The sequence below is a fragment of the Dermochelys coriacea genome, chromosome 4 (assembly GCF_009764565.3).
Source record: "Dermochelys coriacea isolate rDerCor1 chromosome 4, rDerCor1.pri.v4, whole genome shotgun sequence".
NCBI classification, from domain to species: Eukaryota; Metazoa; Chordata; order Testudines; family Dermochelyidae; genus Dermochelys; species Dermochelys coriacea.
Genome location: NC_050071.1, coordinates 54,152,345 through 54,171,300, shown reverse-complemented (window position 1 = coordinate 54,171,300; position 18,956 = coordinate 54,152,345). Strand labels below are relative to the sequence as shown.

General features: G+C 41.6%; 1 protein-coding gene across 1 annotated transcript in view; it reads right to left on the bottom strand.

The window, feature by feature from the left end:
• IL15 (interleukin 15) overlaps window positions 1-18,956 on the bottom strand; it is an 80,129-nt gene that overhangs the window by 43,834 nt on the left and 17,339 nt on the right. Inside the window, exon 2 of the mRNA XM_038399585.2 lies at window positions 3,773-3,902. Coding sequence (XP_038255513.1) covers window positions 3,773-3,835 — 63 coding nt within the window. The 5' untranslated portion in view covers window positions 3,836-3,902. The remainder of the gene's footprint in view (window positions 1-3,772; window positions 3,903-18,956) is intronic.

The following is an 18,956-nucleotide window of genomic DNA, read 5'->3' as shown; positions in this document are numbered from 1 at the left end:
ACTCAACCTGAAGTGTAGTGTCACAACCAGGGCCGCTATAATTAAATATAGCATATTTTCAAAACATTTCTTAAAAAAAGAGTTAATACCATTTATAAATTATATTCCGGGAGTGGAATTAAAATGTGAAAGTAATAAGTTTTGGGGGGCAGGGAGCATGTTTCTGTTGTTTGTTAGTACAATTGAGCCCTCATCTCTGCAGCACATAAACCCTATCACAATACAAATAATATAAGACTAATATAAAATATGACAATACTATTTGTTAGCCTGTTTTGGGTGATTTTAATGGGATTTGCACTCCTAAATCACTTAAGTGCTTTTGAAAATTCCATCCTTCATCATAAAAGGGACAATTTACTTCAAATATTTTTGTCTGATTTGTGGGATTAGCTAGGGATTAATGCCAATTGCAGCTATGTTAAACTGTATATCTATTTTTAAATGGACTTAATATTTTAAATAAGAGAGAAAAGAGAATCAGTAACTCACAACCAGACAGGCTGAAATCTGTCAACAGCCTGACACAGCCCTTTATCTCATTCTCCATTTAATGCCAGGTCTAATATGTAGCAACTATGTTCTTAATTACATAGATAAGCACCATCTAAGCAGTGAGAGTGTCCAGACTGTTTAAAGAAACCACACCAAACAAGCACACACAGAGAAAACATCTGAAATAGTGAGAACCACTGTGGGGATATGCAATTATAGCATGAATGTGTGCAAAAATTGTATGTCCAGATTTCTCAGATGGGTGCAAATCTCTAAGGGCATCTCTAAGATATCATTTCATTTAAACAAATTCCAGGCTGCAACAAAGGTGGGTATATATTTTGTGAATAATCAATAATTTCTAGCAAGTGATGAAGTGTATTGTATGTAAATACTAGAAGAAGAATAGATTGCTCAAATGGCACACAGAACAGAATTATATAAAGGATTAACGTGTCCTCCTTGTGACAAGATTTCTGCAAATCCAATGCTGCAATTCACTTTTTAAATGAACTATTTGAAACAAGGAACTTTCTTATAATTAATTCTCTCTCTTACATCATTTTAAGAATACGCTAACTTACAAAGCCCAGGGCAGAACATTATCACTCGTTTACTGGATCAGCCACACCCATTTATTTTTAAAAGTAGGACATTTGCCATTTGAATCTTGTTTGCTAATTTCTAGCACTATATTCTCCCTCCTGGATAAATGTATAACAAGTTTTTTCAAGCTTTTAGGGCTCCTACAGTTGGGTGTCATCGAAGGCAGGCAACATGTGAAACAATTCACTAACCTTTCTCTCCCATAAAGAAGTGTTAAGAAAACACCCAAGGTCATAAACTTCCCTGAGAACCCAGAGATCATTTAACAGCAATCCCAGTTCCACGGCAGCAACAATTCCAATCTCCTCTCCATAGAGCTGAGCCCACCGCAACCCAGCAGCTCTCCCCTTTTTGCTAGATAAAGAAGACCAATGTATCAGACTCTATATTAAACACATTTCAGCAATATACCATTTAGCAGTCTTCTGCAATCCTCACTTGTCAAACTATCAAACCCTTTTAATGGTCACAGGGCCAAAATAGGCTCTGAATTTACACCAACCATTTCCTCCTTAACCATCATTATGATCATGTAGTCTTTGTACCAGAAGGGACAAAGGAGTGATGGTTAGGGAACAAGGGTGGGGTACAGCTGACTTTTAATTAAAGGTGTAATAAAATCCAAAAATATTACTCATTTATTTTCCTGGTATAGTCAATCTGAACTACTTACTGTAAATCAAGAAATGAGTAAGGAATTATACAAAATGCTAGTCCATACCAATCAAATTAAGTTGACAATCTTATTAGCAAGACAACTGTAAATGAGGTGGAAAGTACCGTTGAGGATTAAAATGACTCAGTCATATTAATTTCCATATATATATTTGGGTCATCTCCCCCTTGATTGCATTAATGTAATGATGCAAATTGGAGTTCACAATATATTTCAGACAGCTTTAGAATTGTAACTATTCAGTAACACCAGAAAGTTCTCTCCTGGAAGGTTTAAAATCATCTACAGTATGTCAGAAAATTCTAGAACAAGCATAATTATGATAGTATACTAAATTGGAGTTGAAGCAAGGGTAGGAGACAGAAGGGGGAAATTATCTTTAATTATGTGAGAAAGGATAATGGAAGAAAGTCTCTTTTTGTGAGAAACAAAATGATCAGACTTGCAGGTTCAAAGATAAAGTCTATTAAATATATTATTTGACATTTATTTAGTACCTTTAGTCAAAAAGTCTGTGCAAGTATATTACAACCATTAATTGTATTCCACAATACCTCATAGAGGGAGGTAGGAGATATTGAAATCATCTCACCATCGAAAGTTAGCTGTCTCTGGGAAAAAATTCAACTGGTAGTGACACACAACATTGTCACACAGAAATTTAGGGATATGAATTGAAGGAAACAGCCAAATCTTTGGTCCCTTCTCTGGCTGCTGCAAAACTGGCTTAACTGGCTCGTGTGGGAGGCAGAATGTAATTACTGTAGCTAAATAGGAATTTGGCCAGGACATTAAGACTAATAATTCTACTTCTGCAAAAAGTATCATTAGATGTTGAAAGCCCAAAAGCGAGTCAAACAGATTGGTTTATGTTGCAATAGAAAAAGTACTTTTCATAGCACTGTGCAGTTTAATAATATACTTGGTCTCTTATCAGAACAGTCAGAGAGAAAAAAAATCAACTGCTAAATCACTCACATCCCACTATTTACATCATTCTGATTTTCCTTGAAAGTCTCTGCTCCAAATATTGACAATGTCCAATTTTCCATAGTTTGCTTGGAAACTGTATGGCTTCAGACCATTTCTGAGAGATGTTGCACACAGAGTAATCATGATGTCAGTTATTAAGGTTGCCTAACCATTTCCATGATCCCCCTGTTTTCAATTGTTTATAACTTTGACAAATGTTAATCCTTCAGGATGAAGTCTTCCATGGTTGCAGACTGCCTCAAGTTGATTTTTTTGGGAGAAGAGGGAGGATTAATCAAAAACACTGTAGCCACTTTCAAGAAAGAGGTAAATGAAAAATAGCAAGTTTTGGCTACATTAAAAAATAAAATTCCCACCACCTTTTGAACAGCTCTAGCATCTCAGTGGTTTGAAACAGGAACTTGAAGTTTGAGAAAGGAATAGTTCTGAGGTCAGCCATTCACTGTACCCATGAAAATCCATCCAGATTTTACTAAGTTATAAACCATGTAAAAGCGCCACTTTTGCACATGCACAATAGAAATTGTGTCACTTTTGAAAGTTCAAACTCATACTGCATCATTCTGAAATAACTATACAGCACTATATGTCCATACAGGACACAAACAAAATGGCAGCAGTAACTTCAGCTGCTGTTTTCTCTCCATCAAATCCCTTTGGCCTAGATGTAATGACCTTGAGGTTTATTAAATAACAAACCAGTGAACGAGAAAGAAATACTCTGATACTAGACGTTGCTGTGCTAAATAAAGAACATTAATAACAATCAAATAAACTAAGAACCTTCAGCATTCTTTGAATCATTCTGGTAAGAATGGGTAATAGGGAGTGAAAAAACACAAGAGAACCAATGCTGTCATCTAAAAAATCAGGGTTAATTTAAAGTTTTAAATATCATAACAGTTTTGAGTATCATAAAAGTATAGGGTTGGAATTGTTGAATTATTTTATACCATTTGGAACATAAAATATACTTAAACCTTGGTAACAAATGTGACTTACCTGAGTCCCTAGCCTGTGCCATGCTCCAAAAGAGTTCCATAGTGGCCATGCCATCACCAGCATGGTGCCTGCTGGGACATCACTCAAATCAGAAGCAGATTAGCTATATCAGAAAAGTTCTTTTGAGGATCTAGAGGTGAAAAAAAAAACCAGGAGGTTTAATGCTGGGCTGAAAGGACATTCAGAACATTACAACTATTGGGGGCATTCAGTTGCTGAAATTTTGTAATTTATCTTTGCAAGTCATCTTTAAATCTTCTAAATGTTAGAAAAAACAAGACATGGACTTTTAAAAGGTTGCATTTATCTGTTCAGTGCCGGAGACCCATTTTGTTTCTGTCATCTTTGAATGCTGAAGTATGTTTTGGGGTTATTTTGGAAAGGGGTGTTTTGGCAGAATCACTTTTTGTGATTGATAATGACAAGTCACAAGAGAGACTTAACCTAAGTTAGAAAAGGAGCAGTACTAGTACCATTAATGTCAATAGAGTTCCATGCTTGATGCAATGGCAGGAGGGTTGCCCTAACAATACTGAATTGTTGCTTTTTGTGCATGCACACATACACACACACACACTTGCCCCCTGCACAGACAAATGTACAATGCAGATGTAGGAAAACTCTTGCTGTAATCACAACCTGAAGGGGGGTTCCAAAGAGGATGGAGCTAGGCTGTTCTCTGTGGTGGCAGAACAAGAAGCAATGGTCACAAGTTGCAGTGGGGGAGGTCTAGGTTGGATATTAGGAAAAACTATTTCACTAGGAGGGTGGTGAAGCACTAGAATGGGTTACCTAGGGATGTGGTGGAACCTCCATCCTTAGAGGTTTTTAAGGCCCAGCTTGACAAAGCCCTGGTTGGGATGATTTAGATGGTGTTGGTCCTGCTTGGAGCAGGGGATTGGACTAGATGACCTCCTGAGGTCTCTTCCAATCCTATGATTCTATGAAAGAAGCTAAAAACAAAGTAAATTAAGTAATTATCATAACATGGCAGGTAGGCCAGTTCTTAAGAAGCTACCCATCGTTTTTTTCCACCAGCTTTATTAAGCAGTGCTTCTTAGTGGGGGCAACACGACAGCTGCCCAGCCAGTATCTCCTACTATCCTGTTAACAGCCCATTCCCTTTTGTATATATTTGTCTCAGCTAAAACAATGAAAGTAAACTAGTAAATTTTGTTTCTGTTTTAGAGTCAGCTTTTGTTTTTTGCACTCTTGGGTTCTGGTGCACTTGCACAAGTGTTTGGGAGAATGTTTATTTGTTTAAAAAAATCTGTTGCCATTTTAATTTAAACAACATTTATGGAATATTTCTATTGATCTTAAATTCTGTAAAAGCCCATTTTACAAAAAGGAAAATATGGGAAACATTTCACCTGAGACCAGAACTGTAACCATGGTGGGGCAAGCAAGGCAGCCACCCAGTGTGCAAAGCCACAGGGGTGGAAAAACAGGACCAAAGGCAATGTGTGTGTGGGGGGGAAGGGGGGCACATGGACTGAGGTGAGTCAGGGGATGGAAGTGGCACTCCCTCCCAAAGTCCCACCACGCAGGGCCGCTCACCCCCTAAAGGAGCATGCCCAACAGTTTGAAAGCCTCTATGGGGCGGTCACATTCCCCCCGCCCCCATCAACAGTTATGTGTCATCTCTGAATGGGGCAGAAAAATTATGAAAAAACTGGTAGGGGACACAAATAGGCTTGCTTGCCCCAGCGCTAAAATGCTTAGTTACAGCTCTGCCTGAGAGAGTCCCTTTAACTTGTACCAGTTGTTTTTTACGGGTAGGCTTAATCATAAAGTCAAAACTGTTGCTAACAGGGTGTGATGGGAAAGGCCCCAATCCTAATGACAGCCAGCCTAACAAGCATCCCTGCACTCAGGCAGTGCCAATTAGGCACACCTGCAGAGCATGCTGCACCTGGAGAAGGGGAGCTTAATAAATTGAAACTGGCCATAGAGGAGTAGGGGAAGTTTACCATAGGGGGCAGAAAAACCCAGTCCAGTAATTCACCACTTTCTTTCTATGGCCTGAGGCCCAGATAGCAGAGTTTTCCCATGTACTTTTTCAGAAGAACTTTTTCTGTTGGCTAGATGTGTTACAACCAAAAGCAAACAACAATCCAATGTCTTAATAAATCTTTCTTAACCATAATATCTATGAAAACAAAGGTTTCAGAGTAGCAGCCGTGTTAGTCTGTATTCTCAAAAAGAAAGGAGTACTTGTGGCACCTTAGAGGACTAACAAATTTATTTAAGCATAATAACCTCAAATAAATTTGTTAATCTCTAAGGTGCCACAAGTACTCCTTTCTTTTTATGAAAACAAAGTACACAATACTCTGAGACCTAAAGCTTCTGTAAAACAAATATTTATATAACTAATACTTGTATTTTATTTTCAATATTAATAGCTACAACAAATCTAGCAAACAAATTACTATAGAATACCATTACATCACACACCGAAATACTGATTAAAGCACTTTACAAGTTGTAACAATGCTGTCTTTGGTGGGACACTTCTGAGAGTATCAATTCAGGATAAATTGCTTAGAGCAGGGCAGTCACAACCCAAAGCTAGGTATCACCTAGTAGGGGTTCTCCACTACTAAGACACACCAAACCAGCCAGACAGAGAGGACTTTGGTTTTACCCCCACTGGCTAACCATAAGGTTACACAAGCAATTCCCTTAGACACTCCAGTTTCCCAGTATCATCACCAATGCCACTTGTTATGGGGACGAATGGTTATGAAAACCAATACCCCAGTAAAAGAAAAAAAAAGGTTCTCCCGATCACAGAAGACCATGCCCCAGACCCAGGTCAATATACCAGTCAGATCTGACCCTCAAATCACACTGTTGCCAATCCTTCAGAGTCTAAAATCTAAAGGTTTATTCATAAAAAGAAAGAAATATAGATGAGAGTTAAAATTGGCTAACTGGAATAAATTATATGCAGTAATGGCAAAGTTCTTGGTTCAGACTTGTAACAGTAATGGAATAAACTGCAGGCTCAAATTAGGTCTCTGGAGTACATCCACAGCTGGGATGGAACATTCAGTCCTTTGTTCAGAGCTTCAGTTTGTAGCAAAGTTCCTCCCGAAGTTAGAAGCAGGACTGAAGACAAGATGGATGGGTTTTCATGGCCTTTTATATTCTCTGCCTGTGGAGGGACACCCCTTTGTTCTTATTGTGGAAAATCACAACAGCAAGATGGAGTCTGGAGTCACATGGGCAAATCACATGTCTATACATGACTCAGTTTGCAGGCTGACGCCATTGTTTCATGTTAGTTTGAACGTTCCCAGGAAAGTTCAGATGTGGATTGGCGTGTCCCAAAGTTCATTGTCAGTTAAGTGTTTCTTGATTTGGCAGGTTTCAGAGCAGCAGCCATGTTAGTCTGTATTCGCAAAAAGAAAAGGAGTACTTGTGGCACCTTAGAGACTAACAAATTTATTTGAGCATAAGCTTTCGTGAGCTACAGCTCACTTCATCGGATGCATCCGATGAAGTGAGCTGTAGATCACGAAAGCTTATGCTCAAATAAATTTGTTAGTCTCTAAGGTGCCACACGTACTCCTTTTCTTTTTTCTTGATTTGGCACTTACTGAGAATAGTCCTTTCTCACTAAGCTGACCAAATGCTTCACTGAGGCTACTTAGCATCAAAACACATTGAGATACAAGTCCATAGCCAATATTCATAACTTCAACTACAAAAATGATACACATATATAGATAGCATAATCATAACCAGCAAATCATAACCTTTCCATAGACACGACAACCTTTGTACAATATTTGCTGCAAATATATAACAGGGGTTGTAACAATGATCTATACGGTCACAGTTTATGTCAAAAATGTCACACCAATGCTACTGTTTGGTTAGAATGGGAATACGATAGTGCCCCAATGGGGCTTTTGCCATTGAATTCAATGGGAGCAGGCCGAAAGAAAGTGATGCTTAGAGTTAAAGTTGCCTAACCCTTTCTATTGTAAGATCCTGTTGTCCATTGCTTATAACTTGGCCAAACTTTAACCATTTGGACTGAAAATACTGAGTGACTGCCTCAGGCTGACTGATTTTTTTAAGTTCCATCAAAAATGGTTCAAGCATGTCCAAGAACAAAATTAGGGGAAAATGTATAGTTTGGCTAATTTTAAATTCTTACAGTGATTTCACTGAAAAGCTGTAGAAGCCCATGTTTCTGAGCAAGGATTTGAAATTTGATTGCATGGAAAATTTGGCAAAGTTGTAAGCCTTTAAAAATCTTAATTTGCATATGCTCAGTAGAGGTTTGCTGGAGCTTGCTACCTAAATTCTCCAAAGATTCCATCCAGAGTTCCAAGGCAGAATGAGACTTTCCCTGCAATTGTTCCTTCTGGAAGTTAGGGGTGCTGTGGTGACAGGCACTGGAACTCAGAGAAAGGAGATTGTCTCTCCTGTGCTCTCACTGAACCCCTTGCTGGCACACAACCAGCATGGAGGAAAAGGACCTGAATACTGAGAGATGAATGTAGGAACTGGGCAGGAGACTGAGACAGGAATTTGGGATGGGGAGGGAGAATGAGGCAGGAACTGGCAGGGGGAGGAGGGCTTGGAACAGAGGCAGGATGGATGGGATAGGAAGAGAAGGGGAGATCGGGCTTTGTGTGACTGAAACAGAAGACTTTATAACCAAAAGAGCACTTCTCCTTTCCTGCAGTTTCCCTATTCAGTGTTGGGAAAAGGCTATAAAGCTCTCCAAAACTCATGACTGTACACCTAGCTATCATGAAAATTGGTCTTTCTACAGTCCACTGATATCCAGTTCATGTATCTTTTCTTGTGGCTGGCCAAGTCTCTGTTCCATATATCAGGACGGATTGAAATACAGATTATACTTGTGGGGCAAGGTTGCGGAAGATTGGTGAGGAGCTAAGTGGTGGACTGTGTAAGTGACTGGATGTAAGCGGAGGATGCAGGCAGTTTCAATTAACTTTGTCCGACAGACCCTGCCAAAAGATATTGTAGCATAGCTCAGCATATTTTTGCCTATAAATAAGTTAGTTTATGTAATAAGCATAAATCATACATATAAGAATGTAACCAGCTGTTGACCCCATGTAACCCCGAGATAAGCGCGGAGAATATAGCGCTGCAGAGGGCTCCCCCCAGCGGAGTCCTGCCTGGTCAGCTGTCCCGAAAGGACAGAGTCCCCTGCAGCCCCTCTGTGTGTCCTAGGGGCTCCCCGCACAGATTGGAGCATAAGTTCTTCCTTCCTTCCTTCAATAAAAAGAGTATTTTACTATTCTTAGGCCTGAGTGTCCTCCTTTCGCTGGTATCTCCCTCCCCCCACCCCGGCCCTTGCGGGCACAATAGTCTATATTTAACTTTATTGGCATATTTTTAATCACAGACAACTGGGGGTCAACTCCTGCCATTTGCACCAAGCAGCTTTGGTATGATGCTGGGCATCACTCAGTAAGGCACCATTGTCAGCAACCATTGATCCTAGGTATTTAAATTCTTTCACTCTTCTAAGTTCTCTGCCTGTAATATCCTTTATTGTGGGTCTGCTCCCTCAGTTATGAAAGCCTCAATCCTATCAACATTCACTCTAAGTCTGACCTGCTCAAAACTGTGTTGCCACTGTTCACATTTCGTTGGCAGGGTCTCACAATTTTACACACATATCACTAAATCACCAGTGAACAGCCTATTCCAAGGCTGCTATCGTAGGATATTCTCACTTGTTACATCCATAACAACCACAAACAAAAAAGGCTGTAGTTCCATTCAGTTTTGACTATGGTAGTCACTCCATCATACACATCCTGGACAAGATGGACATAGGCTTCTGGCACACCTCTCCGTCACAAAACTCCACCAAACGACTTCTCTTGGTGTCCACAAGCCCACAAGACCATACTCAGTTGCTGCCTCTTTTCTCTGAGCCTCTCCATGAGGATTCATAGACCAAATATGGCATCAAATGTACTTCTTCCCAGCCTAAATCCAGATTGACCCTTCCAAATTTCAATTGTTCCATGCAGATGCTTTTCAATAATCTTCTCCAATGCTTTCACAGTGTTTGATGTCAGTTGAATTGAGTGATAATTAGCACACAGTGTAATATCTCCTTTGTGTTTAAAAGTAGTCACGACAAAGCTTTTATGCCATTCATCTGGCATTTTCTTTCTTAAGAATGTCACTGAAGAGACTTGTAAAATACTTGACACCTTCCTTTCCCAATGACTTCAACAAATATTTCCACTGATACTTCATCATGCACAAGTGCTTTCTCCTTTTCCATTTTCCTAAGTGCCTCTACAGCCTCTTCTTCCTGTATGCAATCTATCCTGGCCCAGTTCATTTTACATTCCTCCATTGGACTCTCCTCACTCATTCAAATAATCACTCCAGACTTGGTTGAGTCACCATTCACTTGCACGAGTCTATGTTCATTTCTAATATGAGAAAACTCATTTACACCTTTCATCATTTTTGCTCTTGCCTTGGCAAGTTTGTAGCTGGTCTTTTCTCCCCTCCCAGTCTCCCAGCCGTTATATAGCTCATCATAGGCCAAATTTTTAGCTTAGCAGCTCTTCTTTTGGCCTCCTTTTTTGCTTTCATGGATGCCATCTTATCACTGCTCAAACCACTGGGCTGACATTTTAATGGTTACCTTTTTCTTCTCAACAGATTCTTTAACTTTCATTTATTTCTTTTTTAAAACACCCATCCAAGCAGGCTGAGGTCTGGTGGATGGCAACAATCAGGTGCATCCTTCAGATTCCTAGGGAGCAAGAATTCCCAGCTCTTGCAACATCTTTCCGAGCTGCGGGAGGGGAAGAGAAGGTCCTTAACTCCTATTGCTCCTTCCAGGAAGAGATTAATAATTATTGTGGCTTATAAGGGAGAGACATGCAGCCAACACTGGTGCATTGGCCAAGGCTATAAAACGAGCTCTGCAGCTTGAAGAAGTTACCAGCTCACTGAGCTCATGCTCAATTTCTCATCATGTTAAATAAAGAATAGGCTAATTAGTATGACATTTGAGATACAAAACAGATGTACAAACAGATTTACAAAACAAAACAAAAAAAGGGCTGGAGACACTGTCATTACTCCCTCACCCAAAACTACTCTTCCACTGGTGTGTTGCTTTCAGAAACACCCACAAACTCTTCACCTATATCATCATATTTTGCAAATGTATAGTTTGTTGAAAACATTGGCTTAACAGCACCACAGACTGAAGTTCTTTCTCTAGCAGTCAGAGAATGGGCAGCAGCTATACAATCTTCCCCACACTGCCCCCACGAATGTGCCTCAACTCTAGCGCAAGCAAAACCCGTATGGGAGAGAATTACCATGATTACTCAGTTCTTTGGCCTCTCTGCTGAGACTGCACCAAGGGGGAAGTTAGTGTCATTTGTTGTTGTTTATGATGCTCAAAAATGGATGGCAACCACCAAACTCACTTCAACTATATTATAATGCCTAAAAATGAATCTAGAAAATGATTTTAAATTGTAAACACCAATCCAAGTTTTTTTTATTTAAGCATCTTTCTGTAGAAAATAAATAATTAAAATTGTTAAATGTATAAGCCAAGTTTGTCATTTACAGGTATTTTTACAATGCAGCCTTTTTAAATCATTCTTCATCGGAAAAAATCAGCCATTCATTGCTAAACAATTTTCCAGCATTGCCAGTACAGATAGCTGTTAAACTATTACACTGTTGATTGTGATATATAAGGCCCATAATGATAACAATCTCCAAGTGATCACCCTATGCTGCCACTGAAAACATACCTCATCTGTTGTAAAAAGAAAAGGAGTACTTGTGGCACCTTAGAGACTAACAAATTTATTAGAGCATAAGCTTTCGTGAGCTACAGCTCACTTCATCGGATGCATTTGGTGGAAAATACAGAGGGGAGATTGATATACACACACAGAGAACATGAAACAATGGGTTTTATCATACACACTGTAAGGAGAGTGATCACTTAAGATGAGCTATTGCCAGCAGAAAGGGGAGGGGGGAAGGAGGAAAATCTTTTATGGTGATAATCAAGGAGGGCCATTTCCAACAGTTAACAAGAACGTCTGCGGAACAGTGGAGGGTGGGGTTGGGGCGGGAGAAATAACATGGGGAAATAGTTTTACTTTGTGTAATGACCCATCCACTCCCAGTCTCTATTCAAGCCTAACTTAATTGAATCCAGTTTGCAAATTAATTCTAATTCAGCAGTCTCTCATTGGAGTCTGTTTTTGAAGCTTTTTTGTTGAAGGATAGCCACTCTCAGGTCTGTAATCGAGTGACCGGAGAGATTGAAGTGTTCTCCGACTGGTTTTTGAATGTTATAATTCTTGACGTCTCATTTGTGTCCATTTATTCTTTTACGTAGAGACAGTCCAATTTCACCAATATACATGGCAGAGGGGCATTGCTGGCACATGATGGCATATACCACATGGGTAGATGTGCAGGTGAACGAGCCTCTGATAGTGTGGCTGATGTGATTAGGCCCTATGATGGTGTCCCCTGAATAAATATGTGGACAGAGTTGGCAACGGGCTTTGTTTCAAGGATTGGTTCCTGGGTTAGTGGTTCTGTTGTGTGGTGTGTGGTTGCTGGTGAGTATTTGCTTCAGGTTGGGTGGCTGTCTGTAAGCAAGGACTGGCCTGTCTCCCAAGATCTGTGAGAGTGATGGGTCGTCCTTCAGGATAGGTTGTAGATCCTTGATGATGCATTGGAGAGGTTTTAGTTGGGGGCTGAAGGTGATGGCTAGTGGCGTTCTGTTATTTTCTTTGTTGGGCCTGACTGTAGTAGGTGACTTCTGGGTACTCCTCTGGCTCTGTCAATCTGTTTCTTCACTTCAGCAGGTGGGTATTGTAGTTGTAAGAATGCATGATAGAGATCTTGTAGGCGTTTGTCTCTGTCTGAGAGGTTGGAGCAAATGCGGTTATATCATAGAGCTTGGATGTAGACAATGGATCGTGTGGTGTGATCTGGATGAAAGCTAGAGGCATGTAGGTAGGAATAGCAGTCAGTAGGTTTCCGATATAGGGTGGTGTTTATGTGACCATCGCTTATTAGCACCGTAGTGTCCAGGAAGTGGATCTCTTGTGTGGACTGGTCCAGGCTGAGGTTGATGGTGGGAGGAAATTGTTGAAATCACAGTGGAATTCCTCAAGGGCTTCTTTTCCATGGGTCCAGATGATGAAGATGTCATCAATGTAGCGCAATTAGAGTAGGGGCATTAGGGGACGAGAGCTGAGGAAGTGTTGTTCTAAGTCAGCCATAAAACTGTTGGCATACTGTGGGGCCATGCGGGTACCCAGTGCCGCTGATTTGAAGGTATACATTGTCCCCAAATGTGAAATAGTTATGGGTGAGGATAAAGTCACAAAGTTCAGCCACTAGGTTAGCTGTGACATTATCGGGGATACTGCTCCTGATGGCTTGTAGTCCATCTTTGTGTGGAATGTTGGTATAGAGAGTTTCTACATCCATAGTGGCTAGGATGGTGTTTTTAGGAAAATCACCGATGTATTGTACACCGATGGATTGTAGTCTCCTCAGGAAGTCAGTGGTGTCTCGAAGATAGTTGGGAGTGCTGGTAGTGTAGGGCCTGAGGAGGGAGTCTACATAGCCAGACAATCCTGCTCTCAGGGTGCCAATGCCTGAGATGATGGGGCGTCCAGGATTTCCAGGTTTATGGATCTCGGGTAGCAGAGAGAATCCCCAGGTCGGGGTTCCAGGGATGTGTCTGTGCGGATTTGTTCTTGTGCTTTTTCAGGGAGTTTCTTGAGCAAATGGTGTAGTTTCTTTTGGTAACCCTCAGTGGGATTGGAGGGTGACTTTGTCCTCACCCATAACTATTTCACATTTGGGGACAATGTATACTTTCAAATCAGTGGCACTGCGATGGGTACCCGCATGGCCCCACAGTATGCCAACATTTTTATGGCTGACTTAGAACAACGCTTCCTCAGCTCTCGTCCCCCCCCTTCCTGCTGGTAACAGCTTGTCTTAAGTGATCACTCTCCTTACAGTGTGTATGATAAAACCCATTGTTTCATGTTCTCTGTGTGTGTATATAAATCTCCCCACTGTATTTTCCACCGAATGCATGCGATGAAATGAGCTGTAGCTCACGAAAGCTTATGCTCAAATAAATTTGTTAATCTCTAAGGTGCCACAAGTTCTCCTTTTCTTTTTGCGAATACAGACTAACACGGCTGCTACTCTGAAACCTCTCATCTGTTGTAGCATGACATACCATATAATGATTCGCAATGACGCACATATCTTATTACCACCTGCTGGTAATAAGCTATCAGACAGGGTGACAGTTTAATTATACAGTACCTCTCCTGCTGCCAAATGACTGACTTCCAAATATTATTGCTGTTTTTCACTAACTTCTTAATAAAAAAAAATACTTAAGCTTTATCCTCTCATCCCCCTGATTTTACACTAGCACTTGACTTAATGACCGGAAGACTGAGACTTCAGCAAATGGTTTAAATGCAGTGTAAGCTACAGTCTGAATGGCCTCTGCCGTCTATTGATGAACTGGGGGAAAAGACCTCCAGAACAGACCATATTTGCACAGACACATCTACTTTGCCTAGATGATCAGCAGGCAGTCCTACTTTGCTGAAGTGATCAATTTTGGCGGATTTGGGGTTAAAATTCACCTTCGTGTTGGATGAAGGGATAATAAAATATTATCCTTACTGTATGACTAAAGGGCAGCTGAACTGAATTTAATATGCCAAATCCAAGTGCAAGAAATGAGTGGGGGATAGGTGTTCCTACCTGGTGCTGTAGACTCTGCTAAAGGAGTTCTAGATGCTGTTTGATTCTCCTCTTCCAGTGTTTAAAGACAGAGCTGATTTGACTCAATTGAGAGGCCTTATTTCTTCTCAGTGACCAGCAGAACTGAAATCACTGATGAGCTAGCCTAGGAGGCTGAGCCTTACAGCTGGTTTGGGGATGGTGTCATGATGAAAAACAATGTGGAGGAAGAAACACTGAGGTTCCCCACTAGCAGGCAAATCACTAAGAATGGGGCTAAGTGGTGGAGCTTCAGCACATGACATCGCAGTTAAAGGCAACAGCAAGCGAAGACAGCAGCGAGACTAGCGGACAGCAACTGTGGTAGAGGCAGTTGCAGCAACAGAAGTGGCAGCATCACGAGCAGGCAGTGGCAGAGGGGCCAGTGACGCCGGGGGCAGCGAGCAGCAGCAGGGGCAACAGCAGCAAGCAGTGGCAGTGACGGAGGCATTCTGGGACTTCACTGACCTCGGACAACCAACCCTAAGCGAGTTGCAGTGGAGGGGAAATAGAGAAGCGGTATGTTAAAGGGACTTTCATCCATCAGACTTTCACCTAGCAAGCTCAGAAATTTAGGCAAAGGATGACTGCCCAAGATACCGTGGGGCTGGTGTTTACTTATTGTTTGCTTACTTATGAAATGCTGTGCTGGTGTTTTCCCAAGTTAACGCGCCGCACCCTCGCCTTTTAATAAGTTTACTTTTGTTATACATAGATGTAGTGGTTGTGAGCAGGGAAGTATTGCCTCTTAGAGGCACCCGGGGTGGTGGCTGGCTTTCCCAGATTTCAGGGTGGGGTCTCAAGCTGGTTCTAGATGGTTCTGAACCCCTAGATATTAAACTCGACCCTTTTTGCTGCCACCACCGCCTGGCAGAAGGGTTAGAGCAGAAACATTTGTGGAGCCCTCACTTTCTAGATGCACATGGCTACAATGTGAAAGGGCCAAGCCTACCCCTACAATCCTTGACTGATTGGTGGCCAGACAGAAAAGAGAGATGATCCAGAGCCCTAGTTGATTTGAGGATGGGGAGGAAATCCCACCTTTGACTTCCTGTTGCCAGACTACCTCTCTCTGGGGAAGACAGTAATGCCATGGCATAGAGGGAGCACTGCCCTCCCCAAGTGGGGAGAGGCCACCTTGTTGGCTCTGGGCCAATTGGCTGGCACAGGGATGGGGAGTGAAGAGAGCTTAGGTGAAAGCACATGCTGTTGCTGCTGCTTCTAGGAGACCTAAATACAGCCTGAATCTAGGGTTAGAGGATTGGCTTCAGAAGCAGGCTAGGAGAATGGCCCAGTCACTGCAGTCCTGACCAGCACAGTGATCATGGGGATGGACAACAGGCAACACAGCATACATGAGGTTCTGGAAACTTTCAGAACAAAACTGGGCTTTTTTCTCCATTTTTTCCAGAGGCTTGGTATGGAAAAATTGGGGGGAAATTGAAAAAAACTTTGTGAAATATTCTGTTTGCCAGAAGCTGAGCATGGGAGACAGGGGATGGATCACTTGATGATTACCTGTTCTTCATTCCCTCTGAAGCACCTGGCATTGGCCACTGTTGGAAGACAGGATACTGGGCTAGATGGACCTTTGGTCTGATCCAGTATGGCTGTTCTTATATTTCCTCTCAGAATGACCAGTGACAGAATATTAGAGTAATGTTTAAAATGATATTGTTACTACTACACTTGAGTCCTTCAAAAATTTTGTAATAACTAATATTTCAAATGAAGTTTATTTCAAAACTTACAGTATTAGGCAATTGTAATTCCTGTATACTAGTAGGCCTATATACGATATATATCTATGTAACCCTCAGTCAGTAGAGAGAGAGGCCATTTTTACTAGAGAACAGGACTGAGGTCAGGGGCTCTTCCTTGTGGCTTGCCACCTGCCCGCCTCCCATGATTTCTGTCTTGGAAGTGATGTTTGGTGTGGAGACAATGTGAGAAGATTGGGACAAGCAGCTGCTACCCTCAAACTGCCGTCCTCCTGACTAGTCCTGGGGAGCAGCCCATTCATCCAAGAGACCTTATCTCTCCACAGTGGCCTGGCAGGTTGACACCCTCGGCCTGGCAGGGGAACCATTTTCTGCCTGCTTGCTTGTGCAGAGCCACTGGGGCAGACCACAAGAGTCAGGGAGAAACCTGAGGGGCTGGAATGGATCCTGCTCTGAATCCTGACCCAGAGGTCCACAGGAGGAATCAACTTCCCTGGCAGGGAGGAGCTCTTGGTTTTTTTGATTTTGGTTTGTCTTCCTCAAAAAAGATGGTGCGACCATCTTCTAACATATGGAAGTACTTCCACACTGAAAGTCATTCAGACTAAAAAGGATTTGTATTTTGCAAATACTGCCAAATGAAATATGCATTTCCAAATGCTACCAGGATGACCAAACACATTTTTGAATGTATGAAACGTCCTGCAGACATTAAACTATCTTTCACGAGTGGAAATGAAGGTCAAAGAAGAAGAGCATAAAGTAGATGACACTGAGAGTGGTTGCACTTGCAACAAATGTTTGTGATCCTGCTTCTGTGACATCATCATCTGGAAGTATTGTACACTCAAGTTCAGACATCAGGAAAACAATAGGCATTTTAACCAGTCATATAAAAAAACTCCACAAAATGACTTCATTTATAGAAAAAGATGACACCTGAATATCAACAAAAAATTGACCAATTTCTCACAAGAGCGATATATGCTTCTGGTACTCCATTATCGGTCACTGAAAACAATTACTGGCAGGCAGCGTTTAAACCATTAAGACCAATTATCCATTAGACAGTCTTTGAGCAAGCCTTTTCTACAGTCATAATCTGAACGTGTAATACAAACTGTGCAAGAAAAAAGTAATGGAGTTCTTTGTCTAGCAATACTTACAAATGGGTGAACAAATGTCTGGGAGGGAGGAATTATAACCTTTGTGAGAACACCTCAACCAGTTTTTTTTACAAGAACGCTGAAACAGGAGAGAACAGTAGTATATTCTGTGATACTCTGTACCTCGGGGAACACCCTGCACCCCCATGTTTATCCTTATGTTTGTGTGGTATCCAATGCAAAGTTTGTCACGTCCAGTGTCTTTGGAAGGCTCGTGGTGCACTGAGCATTGTTGTTATAGTAATGTTATAGATTGTAATTTCACATACATAGTTATGAGGCTGAAAATGTGTCCTTGTGGTTTAAAACAAACCCAGGCAAAACTCTCCAGGAGCAGAGGGGCAGTTCACACCTCATGAGGGCATGTATGGGACAAACCGAGCCCAGCCTCACAGGAACAAAGGACACTGGCCTAGGCAGCAACAGAGGATCTGTTGGACTCTGGAATGAGTCACCCTTCTTCCCTTGGTCAGTTTGGGACTATGATGCGGTAATGCTCACCTGACTCTGGAGGGGGGGGGGGAGAGAAAGCCAAGAGGGAAGAAAGAACATGATAAAAGGCAGAGACATTTGCCATGTTCTTCCACTTCCATCTCCAGACACCACACCAAGTGCCTGAAGCACTGATCAAAGGGGAGAGCCTGGCTGAAGGGCAACCAGCCAGCCTGTGGTGAGAAGCGTCTAAGTTTGTAAGGGCACTGAAAGTGTTAAGATCAGCTTAGAATGCATTTTGCTTTTCTCATTTGACCAAATCTGACTTGTGCTTTGACTTAAATCTATCTTTTTGTCGTTAATAAATTTGTTTATTCTACCTGAAGCAGTGTGTTTGGTTTGGATCATATCAGAGACTCCCCTTGGGATAACAAGCCTGGTACGTACCAATTTTTTTTCGTTAAACTGACGAACTCATATAAACTTGCAGTGTCCAGCGGGCATAACAGGACAATGCAAGATGGAGGTTCCTAGTGTTGTGTCTGGTACCGGAGATATTGGCTAATGTCATTCAGTTGCACAATCCAAGCAGCAGCTGGCCAAAAGCGCTCACTTACATAGCTGGGAGCAGTTTACATGATAGAGGCTGTGCGTGAACCGCCCAGGAGTGGGGGTTCTCACAGCAGAGCAGAGTAAGGCTGGCTCCCAGAGTCAAGGATTGGAGTGACCTAGCAGATCACCGGTCCAGATAACACCAGGGCATGTCACATATACCTTGATAGTATTCATCACCATTTATTTTTTGACAGGTTTTCACACCTCATTTTGGGCTTATGTCCTGCCCTCCATTCCCGTTTCCATTGGTGTCGAGGTTTGGTCATTTTGAAATTATTTTTCAAAATTTTTTATGTTTGAATAGGGGGAATATTGCATGCTTGTGCTTTGATACGTTTGGTAGACTGTTTAGAGAAAAAGGTTGAAAGAATAGAAAGAGAGGCGTTAAAAATAAAAAAATAAAATAAA